Raw genomic sequence first — 15,925 nt, forward strand, 5'->3', positions numbered from 1 at the left:
TGCCGGGAACGATGCATAAAAGAGGTCCAAAAAAATTATAGTTTCACAAAAAAAAGTTGCATTCAATTTGTGAAATAGAAAATTACTGCCCATGAAAAAAAGCATTGATTAATGACTGTGGCTGGCCCTGTGCTTTGTTTATTTCACTGGCGCCCTGCGCTGCAACACTTTATAAATCACAGCTGGACATACTGTATAAGGGATTATTAGGAATATGTGTTGTGTTTCATGGTCTGTATTATGGCCAAATCTTTAAGTACCTGCTCTGGACCTCCTGTAATCTGTTTTAAACAGTCACTTTAGGAGTCCTGCATTATTATTTCCCCATATTAAATCTATCTCTGGAAATACTCAACCAGATATTCCCTATCACAGAATTAAATATAACTTAAATATAACAGAATTATAGGATCTCTTTGGTATCTATCTTGGAAAATTTGGTGAGTTGGAAAATCAAACTGATCACGTGGAAATTTGTGTAGAATAATTATGCCCTAGTTTGAATTATTCAAATTAGACTTAAAACATAATGATTCGTTTAAGGATTCATATAGTAAATGCAGGAAATGTTACTTGATGATAGTCTTAGATTATATAGCACTAAAGTACTGAAGCTAATGACAATCATTACAATCATAAAGATACAATCGTTATTGTAGACATTGCTTAAGTTATTATAGTTATCCCAAAGGACTAATAAAATGTTCACATAATGTAGAACCATTAACTTTAGGAATTTCCATATTTCTATCTAGGGATTAAAATGTGTTCAGAATCATTCAAAGGATTCCACATATTAGATGATGGCGCAAAATAAAATCTAAACTCTCCAATACAATCCCTGCATATTTATTGCTATCACACTGTTCTTCCAAAGTATAGAGAAATGTTATGTGTACCAGTTTGTCACGCCCTGATCGAGAGAACTCTCGTTGGTTGGGTCAGGGTGTGAGTTTTCTGTTGAGATCTATGTTAGTGTATTTCTATGTGATAGATCTAGGTTGTATTTCTATGTTTGGCCGGGTGTGATTCCCAATCAGAGACAGCTGTCGCTCGTTGTCTCTGATTGGGGATCATACTTAGGTAGCCTGGTTGCCTACCTTAGTTGTGGGATCTTGTTCCGTTTAGGCTTGTATGTGTATAGCCTGAGGACTTCACGTTACGTTGTTTCTTGTTTTGTTTTATGTTTATTGAGTTAATAAACATGTACGCTTTTCACGCTGCACCTTGGGCCGACCCGTCTCTCAACGATCGAGACACAGTTGCCATCTACACTGATTTTAAATGACAGTAGCAAAACTTGATAGGTACTTTCACTGCACTCTGATATATACTGTACTTTCAATCTAAACTGATAAAAAATCCATATCTGTCATCTTTAGTCCAAATAATATTCCTATATTGTGTCTATGTATCTTCTATTACCTTCTAATACCTGATCTACAAACTGAGATGCAAAACAGCCTGGTGTAGACGCAGGGCACACAGCATGGGAACCTGTTTACATTACCCTCATATCAAATCCCAGCTTGCCCCTTTAAAAAGAAATCAATGCATTTCAATATAAATCAATGTCAGTACCTGCTATGCCAAACCAGCACATGGGTAAAATGGAGGATTGTGGAGGGTCTGTCTGTGTATATATCATGATTTTATATGGTGTCATTTCCATGAGGTAATGACAGAGGATAATATATTTGATTTGTGTGGCATGAACGTGTGTGGGTCTGGGGTTTGGTAAGGAGTAGGGACACACAGTGTGATCAACACTCTTAGAAAAAATAAAAAAATTTGGTTACAGGTAGAACTTTTTTGGGTTCCATGTAGAAAACACTGGGGAAAGGGTTCTACATGGAACCCAATAGGGTTCTATCTGGAACCAAAAGGGTTCTACGCAGGCCCGGCTCTAGGATGACATGCCTGAGGGGGTATTTTAAATCCATAGTGGGGGGATCACAACTAGAATTGCTTTTGAGCCCTATTAAAACAAGATAGATTGGTCCTACTGCTGTTCAAATGTACAAAAATGTATCTGAAATGTAGCCGTACACATCAACAACCGGTGTTTTATATAATAACACAAGAAAGATATGTGCCCCACTACAACATACAAGCGTATCCGAAATGCAGCCGTAGCTGCCGTAGGCCTACACATTATTTGCGTCTACCAACACGCACAGATCAGCTCGACACCCTACCTGGAACCAAAAAGGGTTATTTAAAGGGTTCTCCTATGGGGACAGCCGAAGAACCCTTTTAGGTACTAGATAGCACCTTTTTTTCTACAGATGTGGGATCTTAATTTGAGCCAGGTTGCTACAGCAGGAAAATAATAATGCAGCAACAGGATATGTGAATTATTATGTGGATTATAATGAATGGACATTTTTTGTAGAGGTTGATACATTTTTCGTTATGGCAAATCAAGTCTGAATTTTGAAAGTGGAAATGACAAACCTTAGAAGTCTTTTTAAACCTTGAATACACTAGAAAAACGTTTGCATTTCCTGCCATGAAGGAAATTCCTGCAACAACAGGATGATCAAGTTAAGATATGGCATCTGTAAGAGTGTATGGAAAGGACAAAATCAAATCAAATCAAATCAAATTTTATTTGTCACATACACGTGTTTAGCAGATGTTATTGCGGGTGTAGCGAAATGCTTGCGCTTCTAGCTCCGACAGTGCAGTAATATCTAACAAGTAATATCTAACAATTTCACAACATATACCCAATACACACAAATCTAAGTAAGGAACGGAATTAAGAATATATACATATATGGACAAGCAATGACAGAGCGGCATGGACTAAGATACAGTAGAATATTATAGAATACAGTATAGACATATGAGATGAATAATGCAAGATATGTAAACATTATTAAAGTGACTAGTGTTCCATTTCTTAAAGTGGCCAGTGATTTCCATAGGCAGCAGCAGCCTCTAAACTGCCTATACAAATATTACAATGTCTTAGCATTAGGGGGCTACAGTAAAGAGTTACCAATATATGAGCTTTGAAGCAGCTCGTTATAGTGTTTTACCTTCTTGCTGTATGAGCTCATAGAAATCATACAAATGTAAACCATTTTAAAAGTCAAGTGATGTTGATTTTTTGTGAAGGGTGATTTGACCTTAGAAGATAGAAAATATATATCTCTAAATCAAAATTCCATTACCTAGCATTGCTGTTAAGTATGGAATTGAAATGTAAACTGGAAATGCATTTCTGTTCAGTTTTTCCAATGTTTTATTGTAGGCCTATGGAAATAGACACTCCACTTTTGAACACTAGGGATATATAGATATACTATAACACAATTAGGAAGTACACCAATGGTAATGCACCAAAAATAATTGGTATTTGGTAATATACCAAAAAGTAAAATGAGTGAGTAGCACCATGTAACAATGTAACAATGCAATGCCTTTCCATGTTCACTAGTTGACACTGTTAGATATTAGGGCTGGTGTAGACATGGGGGAAATAAGATACATGTTATAAACTGTGTAGGACATAGACATACTGATAAGCTTTGACTATCACTATCATGCAATATGTAAATCTATTTGAATCAGGTATGTAATCACTTTGAATTACCAGCCCTCCCACATGACTGGTCTTATGAGCTACCGCTGGTGTGTATTACAATGGTTCTGTATTGCAATGGATCTCCCTTATTCTGTGTGAGAAAACATTACTTGAGAAGATGACCCATCATTTGTACATTATGTTGTCTAAAACGGTTGATCATTTACTTTTAGTGAGTTATATAGGATATTTAATCTCATCTGAGGTGAATATGTTTTAATGATACACCTGTTGTTTTGAGTATGTTGGTGATAGATTCATCTTTGCTGTTGTAAACGAAATAATTTGTGCTTTTGATAATCATTTTTGATTCATTTAATTAAAGGGGACAAAAACAGCTCGTGAACAGTTTTAGTAATCAAAAATATATATTTCCTCAGTATCTATTTTGCCGCATCCAAGGTTTCCTTTGTGCGCATGAATCGAAAATAATTGAATTTGTATTCTACCAATACGACGCATTCTAGAAAATGTTATAAGAAGACTAGAAGCTCCATATCAACTGCACCATTTAGGACTTATTTCCTGAAATAAGCCACTACTATGCAAGTATTATTTCCAAGCAAAAGCGTGTCTTTTGCGGTGCGTCTTTTTTCAATTGACTTGCGTCTGGAAAACAACCCACATTAGCCTAATGTAAATATATAGTATATTCATTTCCAAAATGACTAGATAATATTATTATAAATAGAAAAATACATTAGTTGAAAGGAGACAAACGAAATAGAGATGATTCAGATATGATTTAATGTATATTCATTCTTACTGTAATTATCGTTAATTGCAACATATAGACAAAACGTTTCAGTCAAATCCCCAAACACGTCTGTAGGTATAGTAAAGAGTTGACAAATATACTACTGTCCATTTATCTTATAAAGGTTGCCCCCGTCTAGTAAGCTCTAAAATATATTCTCCCATTGGTGTAGTTTCAGAATATTCTTTGCAGTATATCGTGATGATGAATACACCACTCAAGTACAATAAAACAATATCAGATTTATAACATTTAGTAATATCAATATGAGATGTCATGTCAGATCGCGAAGTATTGAGACACACCAGAAAATTGGTCCAGGCTCCTGGCACACCACATCTTCGGGATGGTATGCATAACATTAAACTTTAAATTAAATATAAATAGCCTACCCCATAGCAATAATAAAAGTAATATTTACTATACAACTGTGCAACATCATGGCAACACATTTCATTACTTCAGTCCACATGACATTTACACTATGTACAAAAAGTCAAAATCTTGTATGTATTGGTGTATATCTGCAAGATTTGCGCATATATGCAACCAACGGTCTTTTCTCTTTTTTGTGTGTTAGACCAATATCAGCTGTCAGAATCCACGTCACTTTTGCTTTCCTCGGTTTTTTCTGTGGCTATTTTCGTCGATTTGTTCCATTTCTGTGAGTTTTCAGATTCTTCCGAGGACGACCTTTTCTGCCTTCTCCATTTCGCTCGTCTGTTTTTGAACCACACCTATGCGAAAATAGAAGATACAATATTTGTAATTTGTATGAAATATTTGTTAGACCGTGTTGTAAAGTAATTGTAACGTAATTTGGGCTTAATCGAATATATTTTTGGCACTAGAAAGACGAGAACAATCGCTATTACTATGTGCGTATAACGCTTGGATAGAATGTGTCCTTTCACGTAGGCCTATGAGTGTAATTTGTTACAATGTGAAACGAACGTTCTGTATTGATACCTATATTTTTTTCTTAAAATGTGGAGAGATCCTTCACATATATTCTGAAAATTAACGCAGCCTAATGTATATGGGGGGATGGACAGCCAGCAACACTGGCCCGTGCATGCACTCACCTCGACCTTCTCCTCCCGTAGGTGCACTTTCCGCGCGAGCTGTTCCCGTGTGCTGACGTCAGGGTACTTGGTCTCCTGAAAAAGGTTTTCCAGGGCCTCGAGCTGCTCGTCGGTGAAGATGGTTCGGTGTCTCCGCTTACGTCGGCAGTGGAGCTGGTTCAGGAGCTGGAGCTCGGTCCGAGACAAGGTGCCCACGTTCATATAGGACATCATCTGGTGCGGGACGGGAGAGATGAGCACGGAGCCTGTGCTGTCATAACCTGCATGGAGAAATAAACAAAGATTACATTAGGAAATTAGGCAATTAATTTCGCACCACACCCAATAGGCCTACAGACAAAATCACAAATTAACCAAACGAAAAAAAACTCAGCACAAACCAAAAACAACACTTTTACACATGTATGATATAGCCTACGCATCCCATGTTCCCATCTACACAAAGTTTTAGTTAATGCGTAAAAGTTCAACTGAATTAGAGTAGGCTATCCAACAGATAGGCTTCTTAGATAGGCTATATACAGTAGGTACCAAAATGACTGTCTTTGTAATGTTGTGCAATGGGCGCATTCATAAGTTAACACACCAACCAATTTACAGTATATCTACCATCCCCTATAAACCTAACGTTTTAACTTTTAAGTGTCATTACTGTAGCTCAGCTGGTAGAGCACGGCGCTTGAAACGCCAAGGTAGTGGGTTCGATCCCCGGGACCACCCATACACAAAAATGTATGCACGCATGACTGTAAGTCGCTTTGGATAAAAGCGTCTGCTAAATGGCATATTATATTATTATATTATTATAATTATATTATTACAGGCAACGTTATATTTTCCATCACCAAAGGAACATGCAGAGTTTTTAACTTTTAAGAAGGGCAATCTACCTGTTGGAATACACGGGCACTGTTGCGAGCCGAGGGTTGGGATAGCGCTGCAGCACGCAGGGCCATTGGGGCCCTGCACATGCAGTTGTCCGTAATAATAGTTATTATATCCTATTCTAGTCCCGTTCACCGCCTGGATGCCCGGGGGAGAAGGTCCAGTTGCGTGCGAGTAGAGTCCATTATAATCGGTAGCGGTGTAGATGGAATCCGTGAGGTTCGAGAACACCACTGGGGGATTCCGATGGAGGAGCACCGAGTCCTTGCAAGTGGGTCTCCCGGCCAGGATACTGTCGATACTGAACATACCAGCGGGCATCACCGATACGTGAAAAGCGAGATAAAGCGCGTCGTTTTTAAAAGTCCTAAATTCGGTGTATGTCAGGAGAAAGTCCGTAAAAAGTTCCTAAATCTGTGTCATAACATCGAGTTTGTTGACTTTGGCGTGTTTCTCTCGTGTTGGACCGACTCCGGTGGGTGCGTTCAGACTGAGGCTTCACTAACTTGTTTTCGTGGTCCACTTGAACTCCAGCCCGGTTATATGCTCGGCTGACGTCACCGACCAGTTGAGCCTGTGCTGGAGGAGCGGATGACAAACAGAGAGCAGAGATTGGCTGGTTTTAGGTTTACCACACAACGGTGTGAAAGGCACAGATCTGTGTATTGAGAATTAATTCAATTAAGTCAATCCGTACTATTTGCAGATTTTTGAAACAAACCACCCAACTCAGTGCTATGTCAGCCGTGAGGGCTAATTGTAGGCTACAAGGTAAGCTAATCAGGTTAATTTCATTGTCAGCAAAAGGATTGGTAAACAAATTCCCTGTGAAATCATTAACGTTATTGAAGAATCAGATACTGCTTCCTGTCAAATCTATCTATAGGCTACTAATCAATGCAGCTGTAACGTTTTATCTAGACTACATCCGTTTGTGAAACTGTGTGTGTATGTGTGTGTGTGTGACTCTAATAATATTTTTCATCTTATTAACAGGCCCAAGTTTGATAACATCAAGACGTCTCAAGGGTTGTAAGTCGCTCTGGATAAGAGCGTCTGCTAAATGACGTAAATGTAAATGTTAATGTAAATGGTTTACATTTTCTCTCACCAAAGCCCAAAATACCCCCCCCCCCTTCCAAATAACACCATAATATAGATCCCCCCTCCCATTCTACACACACACAATGAATAAATACAAAATATATAGGCCTGTAACATTTAATCAAATATATACCATGATATGAGGCTCCGGATCTCAGTCTGTGTTGCTGCATGTTATTTGGGAAACAGTCGGTCTGACACGACCATCACAGAGCTCACCCCAGGAGATGGTCGTGAGGAGAGTATCTCTGTTTACCCCATCAGCGGGGCTATCTCGATGGGTAGGAAATCGTGCGTATTAACTTTAAACACCTCCGCTAAGTACTCGTTCACTGAACATATTACTCTCGCTGTGATAAGATAACGGCCATTATCGCTTCTATTCTCAGCGTTAGAGAAAACTTTTACAATTACACGCCTAATCAAATTAAATGCGTGGGTGGAAAATGAGGCGAATGTTACTTCAGAGCGCATATTTAATTTAGCGAGAATGGACTGAGGAGGTGGGAACGTGTATTCTGAGTCCCTGGGTTACCCACTTGGGTAATAAAACTCACGCGTTATGGGTTTTACATTCATTGATTGCATTCAAACTATCAGTGCTTTTTTTGGTTGTTGATAGAATTAGGAGTTAGGAGTGGTGCGAACAAGATTTACCAATAATATAAATATAATTATGAACATTGTACAGACAATTACGCCTATATGTAGACAATGCTAAAATCATTTAGGTTAAATTGAATATCACATAAAATCCTTATTTTGGTAAGTTCAGTGTATTGTATTGTTCATTAGATTTGATGGAATTTGTAAGACTTCATATAAATCAGTTTTAGCAATATGCCTACTAATTAGATTTTTACAAAATATAAAACAATAAAATAAATGCAAAACCCTAAACATAAGTATAATTTACATTTCAGGTTAAAAACAGCCATAGGCCCTTTATTTTGATTTTCTCATATCAATTAGCCTAATTGATGAACAATTCTGAAATATATATAGTGATACCGGATGTTAATGCTATTGCACAAATTGTGTTATGTACACGCACAAATTGTGTTTTAGGTTGATTGGAGTTGAAAGAGGCACAGTCTTAAAATGTGCAGACTAATATTACTTAATGGACATATGCCGACCAATATTACTTCATGGACATATGCTTTTAGGCATCACACTTAAGAAGAATTACAACTTTTATTGTATGCGAACAAGACGATTATGGCATGGTTTTCCTGCCTAAGCATTCAATAGAAGATAACAATACGAAAAATATCAATTATTGATCACATTGTTCCATGAAAAATGTATCCCAAAACAATTCTGGAAAACAAAACATCTAAAAAGTATATTTCCATATAAGGGCACAATTATTTTTGACGTCAACGTTTTCAGAGGAACGGAAGTTAAATTATCCCTCTTAAATATCTTATTTTAATGGTATGAGCTTCGGACTATCATTCCGAGGTAAGAATTGGCTTTTGTCGAATAAATAACTTGCATGTAGGCTATGTGTATAAATAAGATGTAACATCATTGACAAAGATGGTTCCATTGACTGTAGAATGGTTATTTTCCCATTTTTAAGCGCCTTTAGGCTACATAGTAAATTATGTATTGCAGCCATTGTAATGGCTTGTTAAAATGTAGCCTAACTTATTTTACGTGAAAGAAAATGCAAAAAGACCAGGGGTCTTGAATTTTTCTCCAATGACTAGGGTTTAAATGAATTGCTTGTAGGCCTAGCCTACTGCTTAACTTCATGTATCATTTTGACAGAAATTGGCCTGTAGCCTTTTGATATGTAAACATTTCAGCCTTTTATGCGTTATGAAAAGGCGCTTGCACTTTAGGCTCTGCTTTGCAGTCACTGTAATTCAAAGCAAGAAAAAAACGGGCATATGCCGTTATTATTTTCTCTCTTTTTATACATTTCAACTTCCAAGTGGCAGTCAAAGGAGGGAGTCAAAAGGATTGCTAAAAACGAAACGGCCATTTGAAATTAAAAGCCGCGAAAGAGGTATGAAGGCACCACTTACTATCTGAATAGATGGTGTCAATCACAGCGGTAAATGGTGGACCCGTGGACAGCAGAGACAGGCATGTACAATGGGAGCCGCTCTCTGCCGGCATCTTTATATATCAGGGGTCTGATCTCTAAAACCTGTTTAAATAGGGCAAATCAAAAAGGGACTTTGTAATGCAACCACATTCAATCTGGGATAAATAAAACGCAAAGGCAAGGCTCTCAGCATTTGAGTAGGCCTATGAATCATGTATTAAGAGCATTTTAAGAGCACATGTGTCACTATAGTGGCTGGTTGACATGCCACAGTATATGGACAACCATATAATAGAAAAAATAGATAGAAAAATTGCTGTGAAAAAAAGAGAGTTCTTAAAAAAAGTATTCTACATATTACACCGAACCACTATAGTCCTAAGGACAGGAAAAACAATCCTGAAATATACAGTGGAAAATAAAATTCACACATGCACCAAGTGATTGAGTGGCACCTGGAATGGGCCTACCACTACTCCTTAACAAACCAAGCCCTGATGTTCTAAGACTTTGGTCAAATAAACAGGCAGAGCACATAGCACTGTGGGACTGATGCATCAACATTGACTCTGATAAGCAGATAATCCGTGTGTGTATGTGTGTGTCTGTGTGTGTATGTGTGTGTCTGTGAAGTGCTAGACGCATACACACAGTACACAGAGCTATACACAGTCAGGTGTGCGGTGCCAGACTCAATGCTAAATGTGTACTGGTCTGGTTGGATTCATTGTGTGGAGACGATTTAGACGACTGTCTATTGTCCCAGATGTGAATCTGATAGGGGGAGTGTGTCTGTGTCTGTCTGACTGTGTGTGTTGGAGTGTGTACTGTGTATGTCTACAGTGGAGTGTGAGTGGGTGAGTGTCTGTGGAGTTCTAGACGCATACACATCAACATTAGCATTTGAGTCATTTATCAGACACTCTTATCCAGAGCGACTTACAGGAGCAATTAGGGTTATTACATACATACACAGACAGAGTCATACACAGCCGGGTGTGTGTGTGCGGTGCCAGATAGTGTGTGTGATGAAGTCCTTTGTTTTTCAGCAGGGTTACAGAAGGACGGGTGTGTGTGTGTGTGGACGCAAGGCCCACAGCCACAGGCCAGCCTGGGCACAGGATTAAGAAAGCGCTCTCTAAATCACATCTATCATTTCACATACAGCCGTAGAAAAATACATATTTATTGTACATGTCAGAGCTGTCATGTGCAGAGTGCCTGCTTTACAGTGTTACAGTGTGCCTTTTGTTGGATCACAGAGGGCTGCGCTCAACGTCACCGGCGATGAAACCATATGAAACCCATGTGTATGTGAGAGCCGAGCAACAGTTCAAGGACACCCCGAAAGCGTCTGGGTATTGAACAAACCACAAGTGATGCAACCCGGGCCTGCACAGATGTAATATATGCTGTAAGCATCATACGTTCCCCTGTCACAAAATGTAGTTATCGGCCATAAGCATGATCCTCACACATGGAGTTCAACTAAGCCACAAATGTAATAACCTCAATGTCTTGTAGTGAAATAGCCCTGCAGGCTACTGTAAAAGGACTGGTGCTGACACATTATCGATACAATTTCTGTTCAATTGACAGGCCTACAGATTGATACAATATTATATTAATTTGATACAGATCATTCAAAATAACAGAGCCGATTATGCTTTGTGAGGAGCATGTCACAATTAATCAGACATCAAATAACTAATAGTAATCTAGTATAAGTTAAATAAGTCCCTGGTAGCCTCCTGTAGCTCAGTTGGTAGAGCATGGCGCTTGCATCGCCAGGGTTGTGGGTTCGATTCCCACGGGGGGCCAGTTTGAAAAATGTATGCACTCACTAACTGTAAGTCGCTCTGGATAAGAGCGTCTGCTAAATTACTAAACTGTAGTAATTGTAAAATGTAAGCTACATTCGTTCTCATTGTTTGTAATAGCTATATAGATAGAATACTAAGAGCTGCCCTGATTTCAATCCATCTGATACAATGTTTACAGATCCGGTAATATATGGAGGCATCTGAGCAGCATCCATTTTGTGGTAGATTGAGGAATTCAGATGCTGAGTACAAAAATGCCCCGTATGAACATGTTGGCCTACAGGCCTATATACATCAAAGAGCGAGGGCGTTGCGAAGAAAGAGTCCCTCCCGCATGTCCATCTTCAAAATGGCAGTGTAGACACATGAATTGAGCCGAAAGCCGCTCCATCCTGTGTCCAGCAGTCATTTTCGACTTAAACGGTTTCAGTCACTACTAACATCACATTTCCCCAAAGGGCCTGTCAGGAGCTAGAATGGGTCCGCTCTTTATTTCAGATGTTATCAATCATTAATTATTGTGTGAATCCAGCAGCCAATCCTGGTAATTAGTGATTAAAAGCAGCTCTATGTGGTGTGATGCTTGCACTAAGACTGGAGTGCAAAGCACATAAGGCTAGAGCACTGCCTGCCCGCCTGTCATTTGACATTAGTTGAGTCCCAAATGGCACCCTACTCCCAACATAGTGAACTAATTGGGCCCTGGTCAAAGGTAGTGCACTAAATAGAGAATAGGGTGCCATTTGGGATGCAACCCATGTGTCATGTCAGGAATAAGAAACGCATTTATGCTACACTTTGCAGCAGGGAGCAGGGGGGTGAAAACCAATGTGCTGCCCTCCCCGCCTCCTCTCCTTTCAGCTGCGCCTGGCCGCCCCGGCTGCCCGGGCAGAAAGGTGCTACTTAACGTGCTTTAGAATTGCAAGAATTTCAAAGCAGTTCTAGAAGCCATGGCAGAATCATAATGGAACCTAGAATTATTCTATCAAAACAGTCTGCAGCGAACGGATATGACACGGATGGATTGAATATAGCATATTTGAACTTTAACCCCACCACCTTAACGTCAGACTGAAATACATGCAGCACCTTGATTTTCACGTCCACATCTGATTGCCATTTAAATGTTTAGAGGTGCAAAAAGCTTTAAATTAAACACAGATATTCCTTAACATTTCTACTCGGAAATGTCCTGCTCAATCATTTCAATGTGAACACCCATGACTGCAATTATGTTTTCATTTTTTATTCATACGTATTTGAATAATTTGAATAAATATATGTAAAACAGTTGGTATGCATTTTTCTAAACGGAATATGAAGTTATGACAAGTTTCATCTTTGGTGATGTGATTGTGTGCAGGGTTAGTTGTGGTTCAGTAATTTGTCTTGTCTATTAACACCATGGACAACATCATGGACCGCAACAGAAACAGATGTACAAGAGGCATGTCTGTCTGCCATAGGAGGGGGTTAGAGGGTTCACAGCAATGTCTACTAGCAAGACACCCCTCGAAACACTGATCAGCCCAGAGGGGCAAAGGATCACACACATGCACACGCACACAGAGACAGAGAGAGAGCGAGAGAGAGAGAGAGAGAGAGAGAGAGGGAGTGAGAGAGACAGACAGACAGACAGACAGACAGACAGACAGACAGACAGACAGACAGACAGACAGACAGACAGACAGACAGACAGAGAGAGAGAGAGAGAGAGAGAGAGAGAGAGAGAGAGAGAGAGAGAGAGAGAGCAGAGAAAGATTTGAAGAGCTGAGGAAATACAGCACATGAATCCTCCACCAATCAGTGGATAGGAGGGAATAGGGGGGCATTTGGGGCACAGCCTTTATCTTCGTTTCCTTGTGTCAGGGCTAGTTAGTGAGACCAGACCTGGCCTACACACAGCATAGACAGAAAGTACTGACATCCAGGCCGAAACAGCCACCCTCAGGTCAGCCCATGTACTGTAGTGGCACTACACCAAGTTCTCTGGCTCAGGACGAGGAGAGGAGGAAAATAAAGCGTAAAGACAGAGAGAGTTCTAAAACAGAACCATATTGTTGTGATCTGGGAGGTATTACCCTGAGCTGAGCACCTGGGCTGAGTTGGTTGGTCAGCCTTCTCCTCTGCTCTCCTCTCGTAACTCAATCTTCCAGCTTAACTCTGTCTGCTACTGGTGGTGGTCTCCATTAATCCAGTACAGGTGCCAAAGATCCTTACAATTAAGTATTTGTTTATCATCTCCAGTGGTGGCACCGGGAGAATAGAGAATGTGTGTGTGTGTGTCACATAATATTACTGTAAAATCTTCAAGAATTTCATTTCAGAAGTTATAAAGAAATCAAGTTAAAAGGACGGAAAGAAACTAAGAATGTTTAATTTCTTTATTTTCTTCAATAAAGGGACACAAATCCGTAAAAACCTTGAGCTCTTGCTATAAGACGATACCCCACTCAAGTCCTCGGTCACTTCTAGCCTCTGGAAATTAGAAGATAATTTCCACAAGGCTGCCTTTGTGATTTACAAATAATTTGACGTGCCAGCTAATAATCTTTAATATCCACTGATGACAGAATGGAATTAGCCGCATATTTTCTTACAAACATTCAATTTTCTTCCTGGTTGTGTAAGCCTGGGCCTTAATCCGGTCTTTATATGGCCTTGCAGTATTAACCCTTCTGAAACACCCACAGCACAGAGGCTCTTGCTGCCTGCTACTGCCAGCCACTCCACTCCACTGTCCTTCACTCTCCTCTCCTCTCCTCTCCTCTCCTCTCCTCTCCTCTCCTCTCCTCTCCTCTCCTCTCCTCTCCTCTCCTCTCCTCTCCTCTCCTCTCCTCTCCTCTCCTCTCCTCTCCTCTCCTCTTCTCTCCTCTCCTCTTCTCGCTCCTCTTCCCTCCTTTCTCCTCTCCTCTTCTCTCCTTTCTCCTCTCCTCTTCTCTAATTTCTCCTCTTCTCTCCTCTTCTCTCTCCTCTTCTCTCCTCTTCTCTCTCCTCTCCTCTCCTCTTCTCTCCTCTGCTCTTCTCTTCTTTCTCCTCTCCTCTTCTCTATTCGCTCCTTTCTCTTCTTCTCTCCTCTCCGAGGCTCTGGAGCCACAACGCGCCTAGCCTGTGTATGCTACACAAGCTCAGCTCAACATGCCTTTTGTTGAGCCGCGGGGTGCAGCGATGCAGCGTGCCAGCGTGAGGGGTTATTCGGGAGCCTGAGAATCAATCCAGTATTACAGTTAAGCTATGTAATAATGACCATCATTAGCCGTAACTGGAGCGTGGAGCTAAGGGATGGATTCGCTTAGAAACCCCTCTCCTGCTAATAACCTACTGTACATTCTTAGGGAAGTTTATCATATACAGTTGAAGTCGGAAGTTTACATACACCTTAGCCAAATACATTTAAACTCAGTTTCTTCAAAATTCCTGACATTTAATCCTAGTAAAATTCCCTGTCTTAGGTCAGTTAGGATCACCACTTTTATTTTAAGAATGTGAAATGTCAGAATAATAGTAGAGAGAATTATTTATTTCAGCTTTTATTTATTTCATCACATTCCCAGTGGGTCAGAAGTTTACATACACTCAATTAGTATTTGGTATCATTGCCTTTAAATTGTTTAACTTGGGTCAAATGTTTCGGGTAGCCTTCCACAAGCTTCCCACAATAAGTTGGGTGAATTTTGGCCCATTCCTCCTGCCAGCGCTGATGTAACTGAGTCAGGTTTGTAGGCCTCCTTGCTCGAACACGCTTTTTCAGTTCTGCCCACATATTTTCAATTGGATTGAGGTCAGGGCTTTGTGATGGCCACTCCAATAACTTGACTTTGTTGTCCTTAAGCCATTTTGCCACAACTTTGGAAGTATGCTTGGGGTCATTGTCATTTTGGAAGACCCATTTGCGACCAAGCTTTAACTTCCTGACTGATGTCTTGAGATGTTGCTTCAATATATCCACATAATTTTCCTTCCTCATGATGCCATCTATTTTGTGAAGTGCACCAGTCCCTCCTGCAGCAAAGCACCCCCACAGCATGATGCTGCCACCCCCGTGCTTCACGGTTGGGATGGTGTTCTTCGGCTTGCAAGGCGCCCCCTTTTTCCTCAAAACATAACGATGGTCATTATGGCAAACAGTTCTATTTTTGTTTCATCAGACCAGAGAACATTTCTCCAAAAAGTACGATCTTTGTCCCCATGTGCAGTTGCAATCCATAGTCTGGCCTTCAGGCATTTGGAAATTGCTCCCAAGGATGAACCAGACTTGTGGAGGTCTACAATTTGTTTTCTGAGGTCTTGATTGATTGATTTTTATTTTCCCATGATGTCAAGCAAAGAGGCACTGAGTTTGAAGGTAGGCCTTGAAATTCATCCACAGGTACACCTCCAATTGACTCAAATTATGTCAATTAGCCTATCAGAAGCTTCTAAAGCCATGACATCATTTTCTGGAATTTTCCAAGCTGTTTAAAGACACAGTCAACTTAGTGTATGTAAACTTCTGATCCACTGGAATTGTGATACAGTGAATTATAAGTGAAATAATCTGTCTGTAAACAATTGTTGGAAAGATTACTTGTGTCATGCACAAAGTAGATGTCCTAACCGACATGCCAAAACTAT

At 40.0% G+C, this 15,925-nt stretch overlaps 1 protein-coding gene across 1 annotated transcript; it reads right to left on the minus strand.

Moving 5' to 3' along the window:
• Positions 1–4,444: 4,444 nt before the first annotated feature.
• Positions 4,445–6,792, minus strand: LOC311145411 (homeobox protein goosecoid-like). The gene is made up of 3 exons (XM_084181641.1): positions 6,328–6,792; positions 5,438–5,697; positions 4,445–5,089 (listed from the first exon to the last, which is right to left on the minus strand). The coding sequence occupies exons 1-3, from the start codon at positions 6,641–6,643 to the stop codon at positions 4,940–4,942; spliced, it is 726 nt and encodes a 241-aa protein (XP_084037767.1). The 5' UTR covers positions 6,644–6,792; the 3' UTR covers positions 4,445–4,939.
• Between the last annotated feature and the right edge of the window lie 9,133 nt (positions 6,793–15,925).

This window comes from Coregonus lavaretus (assembly GCF_964263955.1).
Source record: "Coregonus lavaretus genome assembly, chromosome: 18".
Classification (NCBI taxonomy): Eukaryota; Metazoa; Chordata; class Actinopteri; order Salmoniformes; family Salmonidae; genus Coregonus; species Coregonus lavaretus.